This window comes from Cariama cristata, unplaced genomic scaffold (assembly GCF_000690535.1).
Source record: "Cariama cristata isolate BGI_N322 unplaced genomic scaffold, ASM69053v1 scaffold746, whole genome shotgun sequence".
Lineage (NCBI taxonomy): Eukaryota > Metazoa > Chordata > Aves > Cariamiformes > Cariamidae > Cariama > Cariama cristata.
Window position 1 is genome coordinate 128,309 of NW_009620199.1, and position 18,277 is coordinate 146,585.

The 18,277-nt window shown below is 38.3% G+C and overlaps 1 protein-coding gene across 1 annotated transcript in view; it reads right to left on the minus strand.

Moving 5' to 3' along the window:
* Positions 1–667: 667 nt before the first annotated feature.
* Positions 668–18,277, minus strand: part of LMBRD1 (LMBR1 domain containing 1) — a gene marked incomplete at its 5' end in the record, with an annotated part of 59,598 nt that continues 41,988 nt past the window's right edge. The window contains 3 exons of the mRNA XM_009701519.1: positions 668–1,122; positions 1,288–1,379; positions 12,620–12,695. Coding sequence (XP_009699821.1) covers positions 1,003–1,122; positions 1,288–1,379; positions 12,620–12,695 — 288 coding nt within the window. The remainder of the gene's footprint in view (positions 1,123–1,287; positions 1,380–12,619; positions 12,696–18,277) is intronic.

The following is an 18,277-nucleotide window of genomic DNA, read 5'->3' on the forward strand; positions in this document are numbered from 1 at the left end:
TTTCTTTCAGAACCTGTCAAAGGATATCTGAAGATATTTTTCAGTCTCAGAAATATAGCTCAGTAACTATATAGCCAAAACATTACAAAAACAATGAGTGACAAAAATACTTATGAACTGTGTTTATATAAACATATTGGCTTGTAAACAAGTTGATAACATTCACATTAAACATTGAAAGAAAACTTCAAATGAGACAATTTGCATTAAAGAGAAAAATAAGTTAAAAATCACATCTTAATTATTCCATTGGTTATTACTAAGTCAGGCACCTGGCAGTTTCAGAACTGAACTGTACTAAAACACGGCAACAATGCTGAATCTTGTCATTTACACCAGTGATTTCCTCTGAGAGCAAAAGCCACCTCATAGTTACCCGAGGGTTCCCACGGTAACTCAGTGGGGATAACAGTATGAAAAAGACTTACTCTTCACAGACTGGGAACTCGCCACTACAGTGGATGTTTTTGGCATACTTTAAGGACAGTTTCTCGTTAGCTATACTTTCATACGGGAATCCCAGAAATGCCAGCAAAACTAATGCAAAAGTTAAGTCTCAGCCTTCTGAGACTGTAAATCTCATCCAAATCTTTCTAGCAACATTTGCACCAGCTGTTTTGCAGGATTTTAGTTAATTCATGAGCTTGAATAAAAGTTCGACAAGTTAGGCATGAAAGTATTTAAGAAAACCTAAGTTAACAGAAAAGCATCATGAACTATGAAATAGTTACAATAGTTCATCAAATTATACATCAGAAAGGTACATATACGTTTACTCATAAAACAATATTTTCTCTATATTATTCAAACTCAGCTTCAATATTTGTTCTGATTAACAGTGATACTCAAAGTGATATTCAGTTTTTTACCCCTTTAAGTGAATACACTTATTTCCTCTATTTTTACAGGTGCAAGGATCCTTATTTGGATACTAATTCCACATAGGTATGACTTTCAACATAACTTTAAATAACATTTTTACATCTTGAAGGCAAAAGGTTATCAACGGTAATAAACAGACAGTTCATCATCACTCATGTCTGAATCATCTTCATCCACTTCACCTTCAATGACTGATTTCTTGCCTTTGCAGCATGAAACAATTAATCCAATTAAAAAGACCTGCAAATTTAAAATAAGAAGTAAAAGTTACTGTTATTCAATTAAGGGGCATACACGGACAATACATGTAAGACGGAATGTCAGTGTGGTGATGCAAATGATTCAATGACAACTACTGTAAATTATCCAACTTGATTCAGTGATCTCTATAATCAAAGTACTTACTGCAATGAATGCCCAGTTCCCAAAGTAATAGGCAGCACTGAAGAACCAAAATTTATGAAGAAAGAGGTATGTCCGAGTAACAATACACTGATCTAAAAAGGAAGGCAAATAGTACTCGTTAACACAGAACAAGTGAAAAAATGAGCTAATCCCAAATTATAGGATAACAATTCAACAGTTTTGGAGAGTATTCAGCTCTGAAGAACAACTACACTCCATTAAATCAAATTTACTCTCCTCTACCAAGAAGGTATACAAAAAGAACACTTGTTGTTATGGGAGAGTGAATGCGAGAGCAGGTAACACTGAGCTAAGAGTTACACAGGTAACCCCATGACTGTTGGGTACAATTTCTCCTACAGATGTGCCAATTATTGCCTGTTCTGACAGATCCTAGTCACTCACTTCCCATTTCAGATAAAACTGTAGCCGTAAGGAGGAGATACAAAGCAGATTCTGTATTAAAAGACACATTTCAGTACTCTGAAAAAAACATCTCTACCAGGACTGCATAAGTTTTGTAAAAATGAAAGTCAATTACAATGTTGAGTTGTATAGGCAACAGCCCCCAGCACATACTGGGCCTTTTGTGACCCAGGTAGCAGCGGGCTTATTTGTACCCAAGACCTGACAGTACCAGTTAAATCTTATTCCTTCTCTAACACCATAAATACAGCTACATCTAAAACTACTACTGAAGTGGCAGAATTTAACAGAATTAAGAATCAAATTGTCAAGGCAGTCAGGATGGCAGACAGGTAGCACAGAGGCTTGCCGGGACGCTGTGGTGGGCAGCAGGAGACGCGGTCCCTGCACGGAGGGGAGCCCCCACCTCATGCTAAGGTGTAACGGCATCTCCTCTTGTTCTCACTTACTACGCTTCAAACCCCACCTAAAGCCCATTTCAGAGCAGAAACTGGTAGCTAAACAATTTGAACACCAGAGAAAGTAAGCAACCCAAAATTTGCCTGTTCTTCCCCCAGTTCTGACCCCAGGCGAGGAAATACTCCCCAAGGTGCAGCTGAGGGAGAGACTTCTCGCCCCCTAAAGCGGTGAGACAGACATGCTGCTGCTTATCTAGTTTAGCTTTTAGCAGCCATCTAACAAGCTGACCATCATCAGTTTCTGAAGGTAACTATTTTATTTAAAGATTCAGCGTCCACATTAGCTGCTTTAAGATATCACATACCACAGCTCACTGTTTCGTGGGGTCAGGAGTTAAGGATCGATCCTTTTTGAGGAAGGTCTGCTGCTCGACCTTGCCAAGATGATCACCTCAAACCATATCCCTATATGCATCTAGAATGATTGTATCTGAACAGACAACCAACTCCATTCCTTCAACAGTTCTACAAAGACTTACACTTTATAAAAGTAACAGAATAATTTAAAACATTAAGTTCAACACTACTTTATGCAGCAGACTGATTACTGGAATCTATTACACAGTATCAGCAGACATAAAAGAAGTTAAACTGGGATTTCACAACTACTAGGCACAAGGGATACAACATACAAATGGGCACATTCTGCAGATCATTAAAGTGCAAAACAGCTTCAGTAGAGAAAGCATGCCTCTCCACTAACAGGTACAGAGTGAAAGCACAAGGAAGACATTTGACTGAACTAATCCTTCCTGGTTTTCCAGACTAGATCTCAGTGATGCAGAGAAAACTGATTCCCCCCCGCCCCCGTTAACATCAATCAATAGTACTTACCCCACATAAGAAGTAAAAAAATTGTAAAGTAGCACTCCACTCACAACATGCCACTATTTGCTAGCATGATATGTCCATAGAAAAGGTGAAGTTTCTGGCAAAGTAAGAAATGCTAATAAAGTGAAGATGCTTCATAATTGCAGATAGCATTGTCAACACCATCTGCAGCGCTCCAGCTGGTTACTCAAATTAAAAAACAGCTAAAAGTCCTTCAGATGGTTCTCGACAGTAATTGGATTTAATAGATGATAGTAAATATTTTAGAACAGTTTGACCTGGAGAAAACATTTCTATGGAATGTATCACGAGTTCAGCTACGTACATTTTAGTTATTCCTTCTGAACTAAGGTATTACTAAATAGCCTGACATAGCATGACATTTTTAATCCACTTATTCCCCTATATGACATACTTTAGATTAAGTTGTAATGAAGAACCTGAAGTAAGGTAACTACTTCTTATCCAGAATGATCGTTGTGAACATTACTGACATATCTTGATCATTTGGAACAAAAGTATATATGGAAAGCTACCAAGTCTCCGACAGATAGCCGCCACCACTTGAAGAATACAACATATTATGTAGTGCTGACCAAGCAACAAAGCCAAACAGCCAGAATTCAAGACAAAACAATTTTTGAACAAAGGATGACAAGTGCTAATAGCCATGACTACCTGAAGAGTCAACTACGTTTTACTTCAAGTTCACTGATGAATTTTCTCATACCGGTGAATTAGAAAACCCTTAGGCTCAATGCACTAATGTTTTCAAACAAAGGCTTCTTCCAAGAAGTGAATTAGCTAGTTTAAGATGAATTACAAGGATAAACAAATCTGTTGACAAACAAATCTTAAATCCTAAAAAGTCATTTCATGCACTGGAAACTCAAAATTATGAGAACTTATTTACAGATAACGAAGCCTGTCTTTTCTGCATCTCAAAATACAGTGAGTTTTCACAAAAGCATATAGAAAGAAATAGTTTCAGGGAAGAGATACAAATTGTTGTGAACAATGTAATTTAAAAATATTGGCATTCTTTGGGAGTCAATACTGTGGAGCACACTTGTTTTACCTCTTCATTAATCAACTGGACATTGAAACAGATTATATCCTCTGTAAATCTGTAGATCAAACTGGGGAGAAGTGGGGAGCAGAGGCCCAACACACTAGATAAGATTCAGATGGAGCCTATTTTTCCAGCCCCTTGAAATACTCCTCACAGTTTAACAGAAGTCCTGCACCTGGAACAAGGTGACACCACACAACAGTGCAGGCTGAGGGCTGACCAGATACAATGCAATTTTGCAAAAAGTGACCTCACGGCCCAGCGGGCAAACGGAACATGAGTTATCAGTGTGCATCTGCAACTCAAAAATGTCACTGAATAGGAGGCTTCACTAAGAGGAGTACAGCCAACAGGTCCAGGGAAGTGATCGCTTCCTTCTGCTCTGACTGGAACTGCATCTGCAACAGTGCCATTTTGGGCTCCCCAGTAAGAAAGCAGCACTGACACACTGGAGCAAATCCAGCAAAGGACCACCGCAACAGTGAGAGCACGCAGCATGCAGCGAGGACGTGTTTGTTCAGTTTGAAGTGAAGGTGTTAGCAGGTGTCTCACTGCTCCCTCTGCTAGCGAGTAGGGACTACAAGATAGAGGGCGAGATTCTTCCTAGACCTGCCCAAAAGGACAACAGATGACAGAGTTGCAGCAAGAAATACTCCTATTAGATAACAGAAGGAGCTTCACTATCAGCACAGTTAAACATTGAAGCAGGCTACCCAAAGACATTTCAAAATCTACATCTGTGGAGAGATTCACAACTGGATGGGCCTGAGCAACCTGCTGGGGGTGTTGGACCAGACTTCCTCCTGAGGTCTTGTGTGTGCTCAAAATCATTGCAATTGACATTACATGAAGGTAGATAAAGAGACAACATGGATAGATCTAACATTTGGAAACAAATCCTGCCAAAGGAAAAGATTTAGCAAGCTAAGGAGGAGTCAGGAACTTGAAAAGCAGGGACTAATGAGGAACCTGGAAAAACTATTTGGGACAAGTTATCATTTAAAAGGCAAGCTCTGCTTTTTTCCGTGACTGAAGCTACAGATAAGTTGCATTCAATACCTCATATTGCATATCTGCAAATCAAACCCAACCTGATACAAACCTAGAGAGCCAGAAAATGACGCAATCAATGCGAACCAGTGTGGTTTTGTAACAAGTGGTCAGAGGTTACAATAGCTATTTTCAGTTACTTTGCAGTACATTAACTATTGTAGCTGTCACATAACTTCTTGCTGGTAATAATTACACACTATGAATATTTACATTAAATGGCTCAAGAATCTGCAAGTCCAATTTGTGTTAGCAGGACTTGCTAGCACAAGGTTTCCAGTAAGATCCTCCAAGATTTTATGCTGAAAGGAGAAGAAAAAAGTCACCAGTCCAAGTTTCTGAATGCTACATAATGAGAACAAAGTCCTATTGAGTGATCCGGGCCACACAACCATTTTTTGCAACAGTCAAATTTAAACAAAGTGGCACATACGAAGAGGAAATGCAGGATTTAGTTGCAGAAAGAGGGTACTAGATCTTACAAACAAGCCAGCACAAACAAGCCTTAGTTAAACATAGCCAAGAGTTCTCACCACTTCTCTCTATACATCCAAGGAGCCTATCAGTTGTCTTTTCGCCATTTTAGATTTGGAGTTCATCCTAGCACAGCTATGGCATTACAATGGAAAATTGCACTCAGCTATCAGGTTTCTATTTTAGTTTGAGTACAGAGAATCTGTGAAGGTGCCAAGATCTGCATGTATTACAGACTAGAGGAAAACCACTTAATGAGATCCAAAGAGCTAAACCTGTTAATCTCATTTTTTGTAAGTTTAAAGGATGACTTGATTTTAATGTTTATTAGATACCTTCAAGGGAAGAAAGTACTAATGCTACAATGCCATGTGTGTAGTGAAAAAGTACAGCATTAACCAATGACTAAAATCTGAAGCCATGTTAATTCCGAACAGAGAAATGTCCTTTTTCTACAGAGAAGCAATAAACCATTGGATCAACCTGCAGAGGGAAAAAGTGTTCTCTGTGTTTGTTGAAACTAGATACCTTCTGAAACACTTTGTACAATTTAAATTTAGGTTAACTACAAACACTGGCCAGATATGTTTGGACACAAGCCATATAATTGCTATTTCTTGCCTTTAAATCACCAACTTAAATATGATCTTCTGCAAGATGTTCTCCAAGTCTCCCTTGAACATCTTGTTTTTAAGCAACTAAAAGCAAACAATTCTTATTTTAAAGACATAGCCTTTCATAAATTTCAAAGGCAATACCCTAGGGATGAACATGGATGCAAGATTCCAGAAAGCAAGTGGTCAACGGACAGCATAACTTATTTTCATTCTAATCAAAATACTTTCCATTAGCTACCTATTACATTTTCCAGTAACAGCTTGGTACAAGCTTAAACTTACACTAGTTCAGACTTCTCCTGGAAATTACATTACACCACCTGACCTTCAATGTTACCCTCATTTTTGTCATGTCCTTCCTACTTGCCTCATACTGTCTTTAGCTGACCACTTAAGAATGATGTCCTGTGTGAGAAGGATTCATTGTTTTCCGCATCCTGCAATCATGCCACACGGAAAAGAATTTGGAGGATGGGGAGAAAGAAGATATTTTAACAGATTGATCTTGACCTTTTAATACCCTTACACCAAGTACCTCATATTCTGTCCGTAGACAGAAGTATTTATAGCCAGCTAACACTCAAAGAAACATTTGACAAAGTAGGGCAACTTTCAGTGCTGCAATGCCTTGCTTATTCTCTGGAGAACAAAATATAGTTATGACTATCATTAAAAAGTCAACCTTAAAAGACCCAATGCCAAATTCTTTTAAATAAGAAGTTGGATCTGAATTAGTGATTTGCTCATTAATGGTGTTCTGAAAACAATGGCTTCCTTTCCATCGTTTCCCATCTTCTGCCTCCTTCAGACACAGAATTTATGATACATTTGACTAATCCAGTCAGGTTCCTCTGAGTTCAGATAGGATTTGTCCAGTCCAATGTCATTCATCCGACCTAGGTGCAGGACATGTCTTAGGCAATGAAAAAGACTATCCTCATGAATTGATCCTTTTTAATTCTATTGGGGAAGCCATATCTGAAGATGAACGGGAACATCTGTATGTAGCTTCACCAGCTGTAGTTACAGGGTGCTAAGTCTGCATGGCTGTTCTTGAGCATGTTATGTAGTGAATTCATCAGCTGTCTGTACCAAGACAAAAAGACGATTTCATTACACCAGCAGAAGCAGCTGCCAACATTTCATTGAAAGTATTTCCAATACATGTTGTAATTAATGTTTCTCAGTGATTACAAGATTTGGTGGCATTGCTACTTAGAGAGGCCAAATACAATGCCTTCTTTTGGTAAAGGAACTGCCTTTATTAAAAGGATCATTTTGTAGACAAAGTGGTGGCAGGTTTCTCACTCAAAAGGGTTCTTACACTGGGTTCATTATTTCCTTTTAAGAATGGGTGCATACCCCTCCGTCCTTCGTAAGAAGTTTCAACTCTTATTCCAAAATATTTGGTAATATCAGAGCATCTCGCTTTACTGTTGGGCTTAAATCCAACAGGCAATAGAACTAGGATGTTGATCCAAGAAGAAAATTGCTTTAAAGCAATTGCTTTACTGCTAAACTCCATTTAACATTTCAGAGTACCTAGTAAATGCAGCTTCTTCTCTCTCCAGTTATGATCTCTTGGAGGGAGAAGAGGGTAGTTCAGAGCTGTTCATATCTGTCCACTGTGATAGGGTGCAGAAAAAAGTGTAGGAATTCATGTTTCTACAACTGCACATAAATGAGCACTGTAACACAGAAAAAGATTTATGTCACTCTGAGCTACTCATACTATTTATAGCTGCCAAAGAGGCTTTCTGTAGTCAAACATGCACCATTAGTGCTTACTTGTATTGTTCTCATGATTATAGAGGACTTCAACAGTGTTAGGTGTAAGTAGAGATTCAGGGTAAAGTACTAGTAAGGTCATTCAGTAAAGTGACAGGAAAATGGATGAAGTCCTCACTAAAATCCTCATTTATGCCTTTTGTGAAGCATTTTATAGCTTTGCAAATTAATTCATTTAAAGCAACCATTTGGAAATGGTAATCTATGGTCATAAGATACCTAACACAAAATTACTAATATTGAAGGTTCTAAGCAACTTGCTTGTACTTTCACTTTGCATGCCTCCTGAATTTCTCTGAAGAAGAAACAAAGAATACGTTCCTTTTTTTGGCATTCATATTTGTGGTTCCTTTCGAGCTTCAGTAATATCTACATCTAGTCTTTATTCAGGCTAAAATAAAATCTGAGGTCTTGCACTTGGTGACTTCTAGTTGACAAAAGAGTCCTATAAGAAGCCACAGATCTAATTAGCACACTAAGTCCTGCTCAGTTAAAAGCCTTAGAAATGTAGATAACTTTTTTTCTTTCTCACTTTATATGCAGTTGGAGTCAGTGCAGGTCTATGTAAAAGGCCCAGCAGACAAACTGTACCCAGCATTTAGCAGGCCTTGGGTAAAGCTCATTTCCCCAATTAAGGAAATGAGAGAATCCAAGAGGGATTCATAGCATGTTATGTATTTAAAGTGAATGATGCTTAAAAACAACTTCCATGGTTTTCTGGTCTAGAAAGAGGCAGATAGTGTTTATCAGACCTCATAAATAAGGTTGGGAAAAGGCTTGCAGCTGAGTCATTGCTCATTTACAATACACCTCATTAACGTGGTTAGCTAAACCTATACCAAGTTTTCAAAACCTACACCAAGTCTTCAGTGCATTAGTCCAGCTGCAAGAGTCTTAATCACACAATTTAACTCCTTTGCTTGATGTTATGCTCAACTGAACTGTCGACCCAATAGTTCAGCTGGCATTAGTCCTTGAAAACAGTGATCAAATGAGGTCTTTGCCCAACTGTATCGAAAACTAATGCCTGTTTTGCCTATAACAAATACATTAAATTTGCTGTTCAAAAAGACTACTTAAAAAGCTTTTAAGAAATCTACGTTAACCAGAACGTAAGCCTTTTGTACAAGATGTTTAAATGTAACTAAGAATAGGCACATTACTGAGTTATAAGATGTAGCCTGCTCTATTACTTTTTGGCTTCTGTTCTGTTTCATGTAGTTATGCTATTATGGCCTCTGGCATTCAGTGTAAAGCAGATTCACCTCCTGCATACCAGGAGTAAACAGAGACAAGTGTTGCTGCATGAGAGCAGACAATATAGTACTAGAATCCCACAAATTATATATTTGACAGAAAATACTTAGAGTGTGGATTTTGTAAGATTGTACTTTAAGTGCCTTATGTTTCTCCAGAAAGTGCAATTGTCCTTTTCACCGCAAGACAAACTGGTTTGAAACACATTCGTAGAAAACATTGCCCATTAAAGTCTGAAGTTTTAACAATATTGAAGTTTGAGAGTATTAGTTGATACAAGATCAAATCACGTCTTCTACCATCTCGGAAAGAAAAAATATACTTAGTTACAGTAAGTAGAGATCATATCCACAACATCTGAGTACTCAGTAAGACAGAGCAGATTGCTATACACTTATCTATCAGCAGGGCCATTAAAACATCATGGCTTGTTTTATGTTTAAGGAAAAACACCTGTTAGAATTAATTCAGTTTAAATAAGCCAAAATAAAGTAAGGGCTGAGAAGACAAATCAATATTTGCATTTAGTTCCAGTTCAGTGGTTTACATAAGATAAAATCCTAGTACCAGAGAAGTCAATAAAAAGTACAAGTGCCTGGCCAACCATTATCTTCACTTGAAGTCAGTTGTATCTATTTTTGCTTTGCATCTAGTAGCCTTAAAAAGCAAGGGAAATTATATTTAAAAATCTAGTTCCTACCTTCAAAATAAGTTCCACTTGTCAACATATTCTATCTGATCACAGAGCATAAGAGTAACATCTACAACAGTTATTTTCACCAGTTTTCATTATCAGGTAATAAAAATGGCAGGTGTTCCAAGGCAAGCATTACCTTTCCACTTTCTAAAACTGACTGGATGAAACTGTGAATAAAGCATTTTCACTAACGCAACTTTTTTTTGTTCAACTCAAGCATTACAGAAGAAACTTTTCTTTCATTTATAAAAACACTTCAATAGCCTGACTGTATCTGTAGTTAACAGAACTCCACTATAGCCTTTTGATCACATGAACATTCACATTTAAGCAATATCCATCCATCTTCTACTTACAGTAGACTAGCACAGGACAGCATATCAATACCTTCTCCTCCTCTTTCCTATTGAGGAAGGAGAACACAACTCAAAGGTACCCAGTGCAACAACACATGTTAATGATGGCAAACCAAGGCCATCATTTACACAGGTCAACTCTTGCATTCAGCACATCAGAACACCAGTTCTAAGCATCAGTTATATCGCTTCCATTGATCAAAGCAAATTAGGAGAAAAAAAAAAAAATCACACAAAGTATTCAAAGCCCTCAAAAATATATTCAAGCACAGGTGGAATTTAGGAAGTTTATTTCAGTCCAACCCCAGTTCCTACAATTAAAAGCAACAAAGTCTGAGGAAGTCAGACTATTTGAATTTCTCCCAGAAAAGTTAAGACTAACAACCTTATCAATGCCATTGAGGTATATACTTCTCCTAGCAAATACTAGCTGAGCCAAGAAGCTGGTTACAAGAACACGATCATAGAACTGTTTGGTTGGAAGGGACCTTAAAGACCATCCAGGTCCAACCCCCCTGCCACGGGCAAGGACTCCTTCCACCAGACCAGGTTGCTCAAAGCCCCATCCAACCTGGCCTTGAACGCTTCCAGGGATGAGGCATCCACAGCTTCTCTGGGTAAACCTGCTCAAAGTGATCTCATTTTGAAAGAGAATAGATTTTGCTCTTCTAAACTCTGCCACAGAAGAGTTTATTTTTAGTCACAAAAATACGGCACCTTAATATGAATTAAGAATTACATTTGTCAAAATATCAAAACACTTAAAATTGCATTAAGTCTATAAATAGCCATTGAAAATAAAGGTGGATGAAAGATTTATTTGAAGTACGGGGGAGACAGGAGAAAAATCCATCCTCTTTGGGAAATGATATGAACCACCAGGAATAAGATAAACACCTACATATCAAATTTAAAGATGAGTTTAAGTACAAGGGAACCACCTCGCACAAGGGACCACAGCCTGATAGTGAACAAAGAACTACTGGTCCAGTTATCTCCACTAGTACAAGAGTTGTTTAAAATTAATTATTGTGTTTCCCAATAACATAAGTAGGAAGAAAACCTGAGGAGCTGCGAAGATCTTCTAGAGGCATAGTCAGTAGTTCCGGAATACTGATAATAAGATAAAAATACAGGACCAACTATTTATCTTTTCTGTCAATTAACAAACACTGTCAAGCCTTTTTATAAGTATATAGATGCATACATAATTCAACTCCTTTTTATACAGAGAAGCTGAAAGTTTGCCAGAGTGAGAACAATTAAGAGCTTCAGCCTGAAAAAAATCTGGACCATTCTGAAGGCCATAAATCTTTTGCTGAGACCAATTTTTTAAACAGACCAAAGCAATCAATAAAATTGATGGTGACCTTAAACAGTAGTATCAGTATTGCAACGGCTAGTGCAATTCAAACTGCGCAAAAATTGTTTATATGCAGAGGGAAAGGAAGGGGCAAGGTAACGTTTTAAAAAAACAAATCCAGTATTATTTCAATTAACTTGTTTTTTTTAAATGAAGCCTGGCTAAAACCCATTTCCAGCTTTAGCCAAGTTTCATAGAGTAATAAAGACTAAATAAAACGTTACCATTCCCTCAAAAAAATTCAACATTAAGGCCTGCATAGATGGAAAGTCAAGGAAAGCTCCACAATGATCCATCTGCTTGCTAGTCACTACTTGCACCTCCAGAATATCCACAATACATCTTCTGCCCAAATAACTAGTCAAAAAGGGATTGTTAATAGCACAGATGAGGAAGAGTTATACTGGATGCTATAGGGAATTATAAATTAACAGTAAGAGGATTACAGGAAAATTGCCTAAGATGTCTAGTTCTACAGGTATTCTTGCTCATGGAAGAGTCCATATTTACATCTTAATAAAAACTGAAGAATTCTCTTATCTGTGAACTTGCACTGAGAAGTTCAGATCTTAGCTTTCCTGAGTACATTGTGAAATTTAATAGAATACTCCTCTGCATGTTTGTATGATAAACATATACACTGAAGTGACACCTCAGATGCTGAACTATTCACCAGTTGGGGTTTATTTTTAAGGTCTCCTACATAGACATTAAATTAAATGGGAGATTTTAAAGTTAACTGGAATGCATTGATACATGTGGTTTCTACTAAAAACAGTAATTTCAAGTGAATTAAATAAGTTCTAAGCAAGCTGTTTTCTGGACACAGCTATACATCAAAGCTTCATACTAAAGCAAATCAAAGGCGTGAAGAGATTGAGCTGCTTATTAAGCTAAGCATGCACAAATCACATAGGAAACACAAGAAATTAATTTATCTTACCTTCAGGTGCATCTGCATCACAGTCTTTAGATATAAATGTTACATTCCTTGGCTGGCCATCAATTGTCTTATTACTCTGCATTGTAAATATGGAAAATTAGTACACTAGTCTACCAGCAATGTTCTTTCATACACAATGATAGTTCCTGAAACAAACACATCTCCCAATAAATTATTAATTTTATAAAAAAGGGTTTGACAAACCTCTTAAAATATTCAAAAGGAGTAAGATTGTTTTTGAGTAGTACACACAGAGTAAGCTGTAAGCGGTACAACATGAACATTTCTAAATATGCTTTCATTTAGAAAAAATTAATAGCTTGTGCTCTTTTTGAAGACATATGGAAAATAAAAACTTCATCTCTGAAATTAAACCTTTTAACTGTGCAGTTTGTTTTAACTTGTATAGTTTAATTCTGGTCTAAAAGCCAGATGATAGTATCTAATATACTCAGATAGCCAGAGTGGAAGAAGACAAATTATGCTGAACTATTGAAACCCCAACCATTCCTGTTTAAATGTCCTTTGGAAAACTGATCATTCGAGTACTACATTGATTTCTTCATACACTAATTCATTTCAAAGGGTCTCATATCTACTGTACTTACTTTCACCCTCAGGATTTCCTACACAGGAAGCCCTCTAAAGAAATCAGTAAGGGCAAACATCTTTCCTCCTTCAGGCTGAAGGAACATCCCTTAAAACCTACCAGAAATCAGTACAAGCTGGCACATAAAACTAAGTGTTTCTCTGACAACTTAATTGAGAAAGTTTATCAATATTAAGTAAATTCAGCTTTCACTCTGAACATTGAAGAGAAACAACCAAGTGTCCATCCTAGAAAGCAGCAGTTTGTATGAGCAATTAACCTAATTTTGTGCAAGCACATGGAAGCATGGAGCCCATTACTGCCTTAGAAGAAACTGATCCAAAAGGAGTATGATTAGGCACAGGAACTAAAGTAGGATCAAAAGTAAGAGGACAATGTGTAGACAGAAACCATAGGATAAGAACAGAAGACATGAAGTTTCGATTATTCACTGTACATTTAGCAGTGGTTCATCTCCAAGAGGTATTCCAGCTAGCTGTCACCATTACAACTTACACTGTTCAGAGAGGGCTTCTTTCAGAAGAACAGCATTAAACATTGTACAACTATACAGGGGCATACAAAAAGCACAGAACAATCAGAGTTTTGCCATTTCAAAATTGTGTCTTCCCTTATTCATTTTATTTTTCAAATAGTAGGAATTTAAAATACAACATGCAACAATAGCTAGACCTCCGGTTTCCTTTGATAACATCTATGCTTTTTTCCAGGTCTGATACTCTTGCTCTCCATGAACACTTCTGTAATTTAAGATTTCTGACATATCTGGATTCAACCCTAAATATTTTCCACAAGTTCAAGGCACTGGGGTGTACCTTAAAGTCATAAAACCAGCCTCAATTTCCCTAACAATCCTTTCTTCTCCTATACAAGGCAAAATTTTGTAAAGGTCCACTGAAAATTTTCTACCTTTTCACAAAATCGACATTAAAAAAAAAGAAACATGTATTCCAAAACAGAGATATCAAGTAAAGCATTTCATAGTATTAAACCTTCCTAATAAAAATTAAGAACCACATTTGCCATGCAAAGAGGAATGGTAATCTCATTAACTCTGTCAGTTGAACACCATTTTCATTTTTAGTTAGCTAGAATTTCTAACATTCAGATTTAAGATTCTTTAATATATAAGTAGTACTACACAAAGCAAAAGCAGTCTTACACAAAGCTAACACGCAGAAAAGAAATAAGTTGGAAGTTATTACTTACATAAAAGGATTCACTAAAAACTAACAATATTTATGGCAAGACTCAGCAAGACTTCAGTATCACTTCATCCAGTGAAAGAAATTAAATAATAAAAAAATAAAATCACACCTTTGTCAGCACAGAATTGGTTTCTACATGCTAGAACTCTTCAAAGCAGGCCCCTGAACAGGACAAAATCTGTTTTCCTGAGTCCAGGGTTGTGATCCTACTATTTGTCCTGTTCTCTCCTCTTTGGATTCTGAACTTTCACCATCTCATGCTCACTGCAGCCAAGAAAGCCCTTCATCACTTCTTCCTTGTTTTCAGCACCAGGTCCAAGACAGCATCTCCCTATTTCAGCTCCTCAACCGCCTGTGTCAGGAAGTTGTCACCAGTGCACTCCAGAAGCCTCCTGGATTGCTTGTGCTCAACTCTGTTGCTTTTCCAGCAGGTATCTGGGTGGCTCAAGCCTCATATGAAGGCCAGAGACTGAACATACTTACAGGTGTCTTCAGGGATCATCTGCTACTTCCTCCTGATCAGGCAACCTGTAGCAGACAGTATCACCCTTGCTAACCTGTCCTCTGATCCTAACCCATAAGCACTCAGCTGGCTTACCCATCCCAAGGCAAAACTCCATGCATTCCCACTGCTCTCTCACAACAAGGTGAACTCTGTTGGCCATCCCAGCCTGTCGCTTAGAGCCCACACCTAGCCATGGCAGCACTCCAGTTGTGTGAGCCACCTCACCACATCTCTGACCCCAGTGGGACTGCAGACCTGCAACCGCATGCAAACTTCTGACTCCTCCTTTGCTTCCTCTGCTGTGTGCATTAGTATCCAGGCACTTCAGAGGCACTCAAGTTGTGCTGTTTTCCCAGAAAAGGTAGGAGAGCTTTGCCCTTAATGCTGTCATCTCAGCACTTCTGTACTAGCATACGTACACTTGAGGTAGACTCCCTTTTGTGCCGCAGGGCACAAAGAAAATGCATCTTTTTCCATGTCCGGTCATAAGTGACAGCAGAGATGTGCCTCCAGAACAGTTCCTCAAAATAATTTACTTAGCGTTATGCAGTATAGCACTCAAGTCTCAGACATTTTTAGTATGAGTATTGTCAGAGTAAAACTCTAGTGTTCCAGTTACCACGTCCAGTCCAAAGCTGAAAGCAGGACGCCTCAAGGACACGCAGGAGACAAATCCAAGTACAGTAACTCAGTGTGTGTGCTTCAAGAGCTGACACATTTTGGACACTTCAGAAAATAGCGAGCTATCATATAAAGAGACAGGTTACAGCCTGTTACACTTAGATAATTTGTTCCTGCTTATGTTCAGGATCAAGAACTTTAAAAGACCCATTTGCAGACTTGGCCACTTAAGGGATACTTCTGGATTCCTGCTGATGGCAATGGAGACACTCGGTGTCCTGCAGCTGAGTTCCACTCCTCTGACTTACCTATGTGAAGGCCAAGGAAGGAAAGTCACTGCTGCTGTTCTGGCTCTCAACCCAGGAAAAGTATCAGTGTCACCTATGGTAAATGCTGGCCTTTTAATTCCTGTCTGGGCCAGTCAAGTCTTACAGGTCCACTAGGTAGAAACATCAGCAAGCAGTGGTCTTTCTTTCAGACAAATGGAAAAAAAAACTTGGCCTCGTTGTACAGAAGTAGCAGTTATACTTCAAGTATGGGCAAGGTTATATTTTTGCTACAAAGTTGAGGAAAAGGCCTGAACATGGACAGAACTCTTGACCTCTGTATAATTCTATGAAAAGACTCATGGCTGTAAAGTAATGCTACAGAAGTTGTCTTTAGGAGATGAAAGCAAGCGTTCCTCAGTGTTTGAAGAGCTATGCAAGCTGACCAAAGCCCTACACAGGACCTCAGTTGGTAAGGGCACTGTATCCAGACAGAACTTTAAGAAGTTTCCTACAGATATCATAGCCAAAGACTCTTCCGCTTAACTCGGGACACATGCTTTGAACACCCCAATGGTCAAAGAGTTAAATAAAGCACGTAGCCCAGGTCTAGCTAACATTAATTGCCTCACAAGAGCTCCATTGTTCCACACATATTCAGTTATCAGGAAAAGTCAACAGCACTTCAAAATTGAAAGGTCTTGTCGAGAGTAACAGTCCCCAAAGGAAATCGTTCTAGATTCAAACAGGAGTCTAACCTAATGCATCACTATAGATTTTTCGTTACAAATTCATTTGACAGGTTACTAGATTGGGAATTTCTGTAGAGCAAAGAAGAGGGCGAAGTGCTACTTTTACATACGGTCTTTCTGTGAGCCATCAGATTCTGACATACATGTTTATCAGCCCACTCATCCACTAAGCTGCCTTGGAACACTGACTATTTATTGCTTGGCTCCATACAGTGTTGGTTACCAGTGGTGTTATGTTAAATGACAAAATTCACTGTGGTTGTGAGAGCAGTGAAAGTCTGGACTGTCCAAGCAAACAAGCATACAGCTGCTATCAACAGCAAGCTTGCCATATGCACAAAATGTATTTCTCTTGCCCAGTTCCTGTGTATGTTCCTGGCCACTCCTCAGTTCTGTAATAACCCATTCATAACTCTTAAGAACCTCTCCACTGCTAACATCCACAGAAAAAAAACACCCTGTTGCTCCTCTTCATTCCCAGCCACCATCTCTCCTCATTTCAAAATACAAAAAAATTTAACATCCAGTTATCAGCGTAGTGAGACAGAAAACATGTAAAATGTGTCTGGTACATTCTGAAAGATTCTTTGAGAGGATGTTGTCTGAAAACCATGTATGAACTTGGTATGCCAGAAAAGTCCAGATGTAACTTACCAGCATACTCTATGCTTCATGTTATTTTAACAACAAAAACAGTTTCTACCCACTATTTTATGCACTTTAAACACAGCTCTTTGAAATGGGACATAAGAAGCTGAAGACCCAGGGTGGCTACCTTGACCATAACACTTTTTTAATCCTTTAAATGAACAGTTGTAGTTCTGCTCAACCATTCCAGCTAATCCTTCTTGCAGTGCTGACCACCATTGTATTTCAATAGCTGTTTGAATGACATAAAAGCCTCCCTACTGCTGTGCTGTGTTCTCTGGACCCTTTTCATTACAAACTGCATACCTATGTTCAGATACTATTCGCCATAAACAGCTAATATGCAAGTGTTTATTAAGTCCCAATCCTCCTCTGCCCCTCTCAATATACACACATTTTATTTTACTGAAACATTGCTATTTTATTCATGAAGCAAAACAAACTGCTAGCTACAGTCTTTATTATTTGCCTTTCTCTTCAATCTTCCATGTTACCTACAAGCTTTATCACAAAGGTTCTTTTGTCAGGTCACTGAAAGGCTTAAAGACCAGCTTAGTAGTCTCCTTAATGAAAAATTGTCCTGTAAATGCGTTTTGAACTTTGCTATTACCAACATTATCTTTTGTGGCTGCTTCTTGGACTCATAGATGGGCTGTGCTCACATTTAACACACCCATTCTGCACAGCCTTGTTTCTGTCCCCAGTCAAACTATTGCCTTCAACGGAATGGCTAAAAAAAAGTGACAGAAGCTCTTGTGAGTAAGACAAGACTGGAAAAGAGATAGCATATCACAATGTTTTTGCTATTAACTGATTCTTGGTGAGAAATTGAGACCAGCATAAAGAGAGCTCTGCCTCTTGTACAGTCCTTTTGCTAACCAGGGCTGTGCTAAAGAACTTGGGAGGAATTTGTACAGGACCATCATAGGCATGTGATCCTAGGACTATTAGACTGGAAATTCATACACATCTCCCCAAAGAGACTGGCAAGCTCTTTCATCAGTTCACTGCTGAAGGTAAAAATAATTGTGGGACTATTAATCTGGAC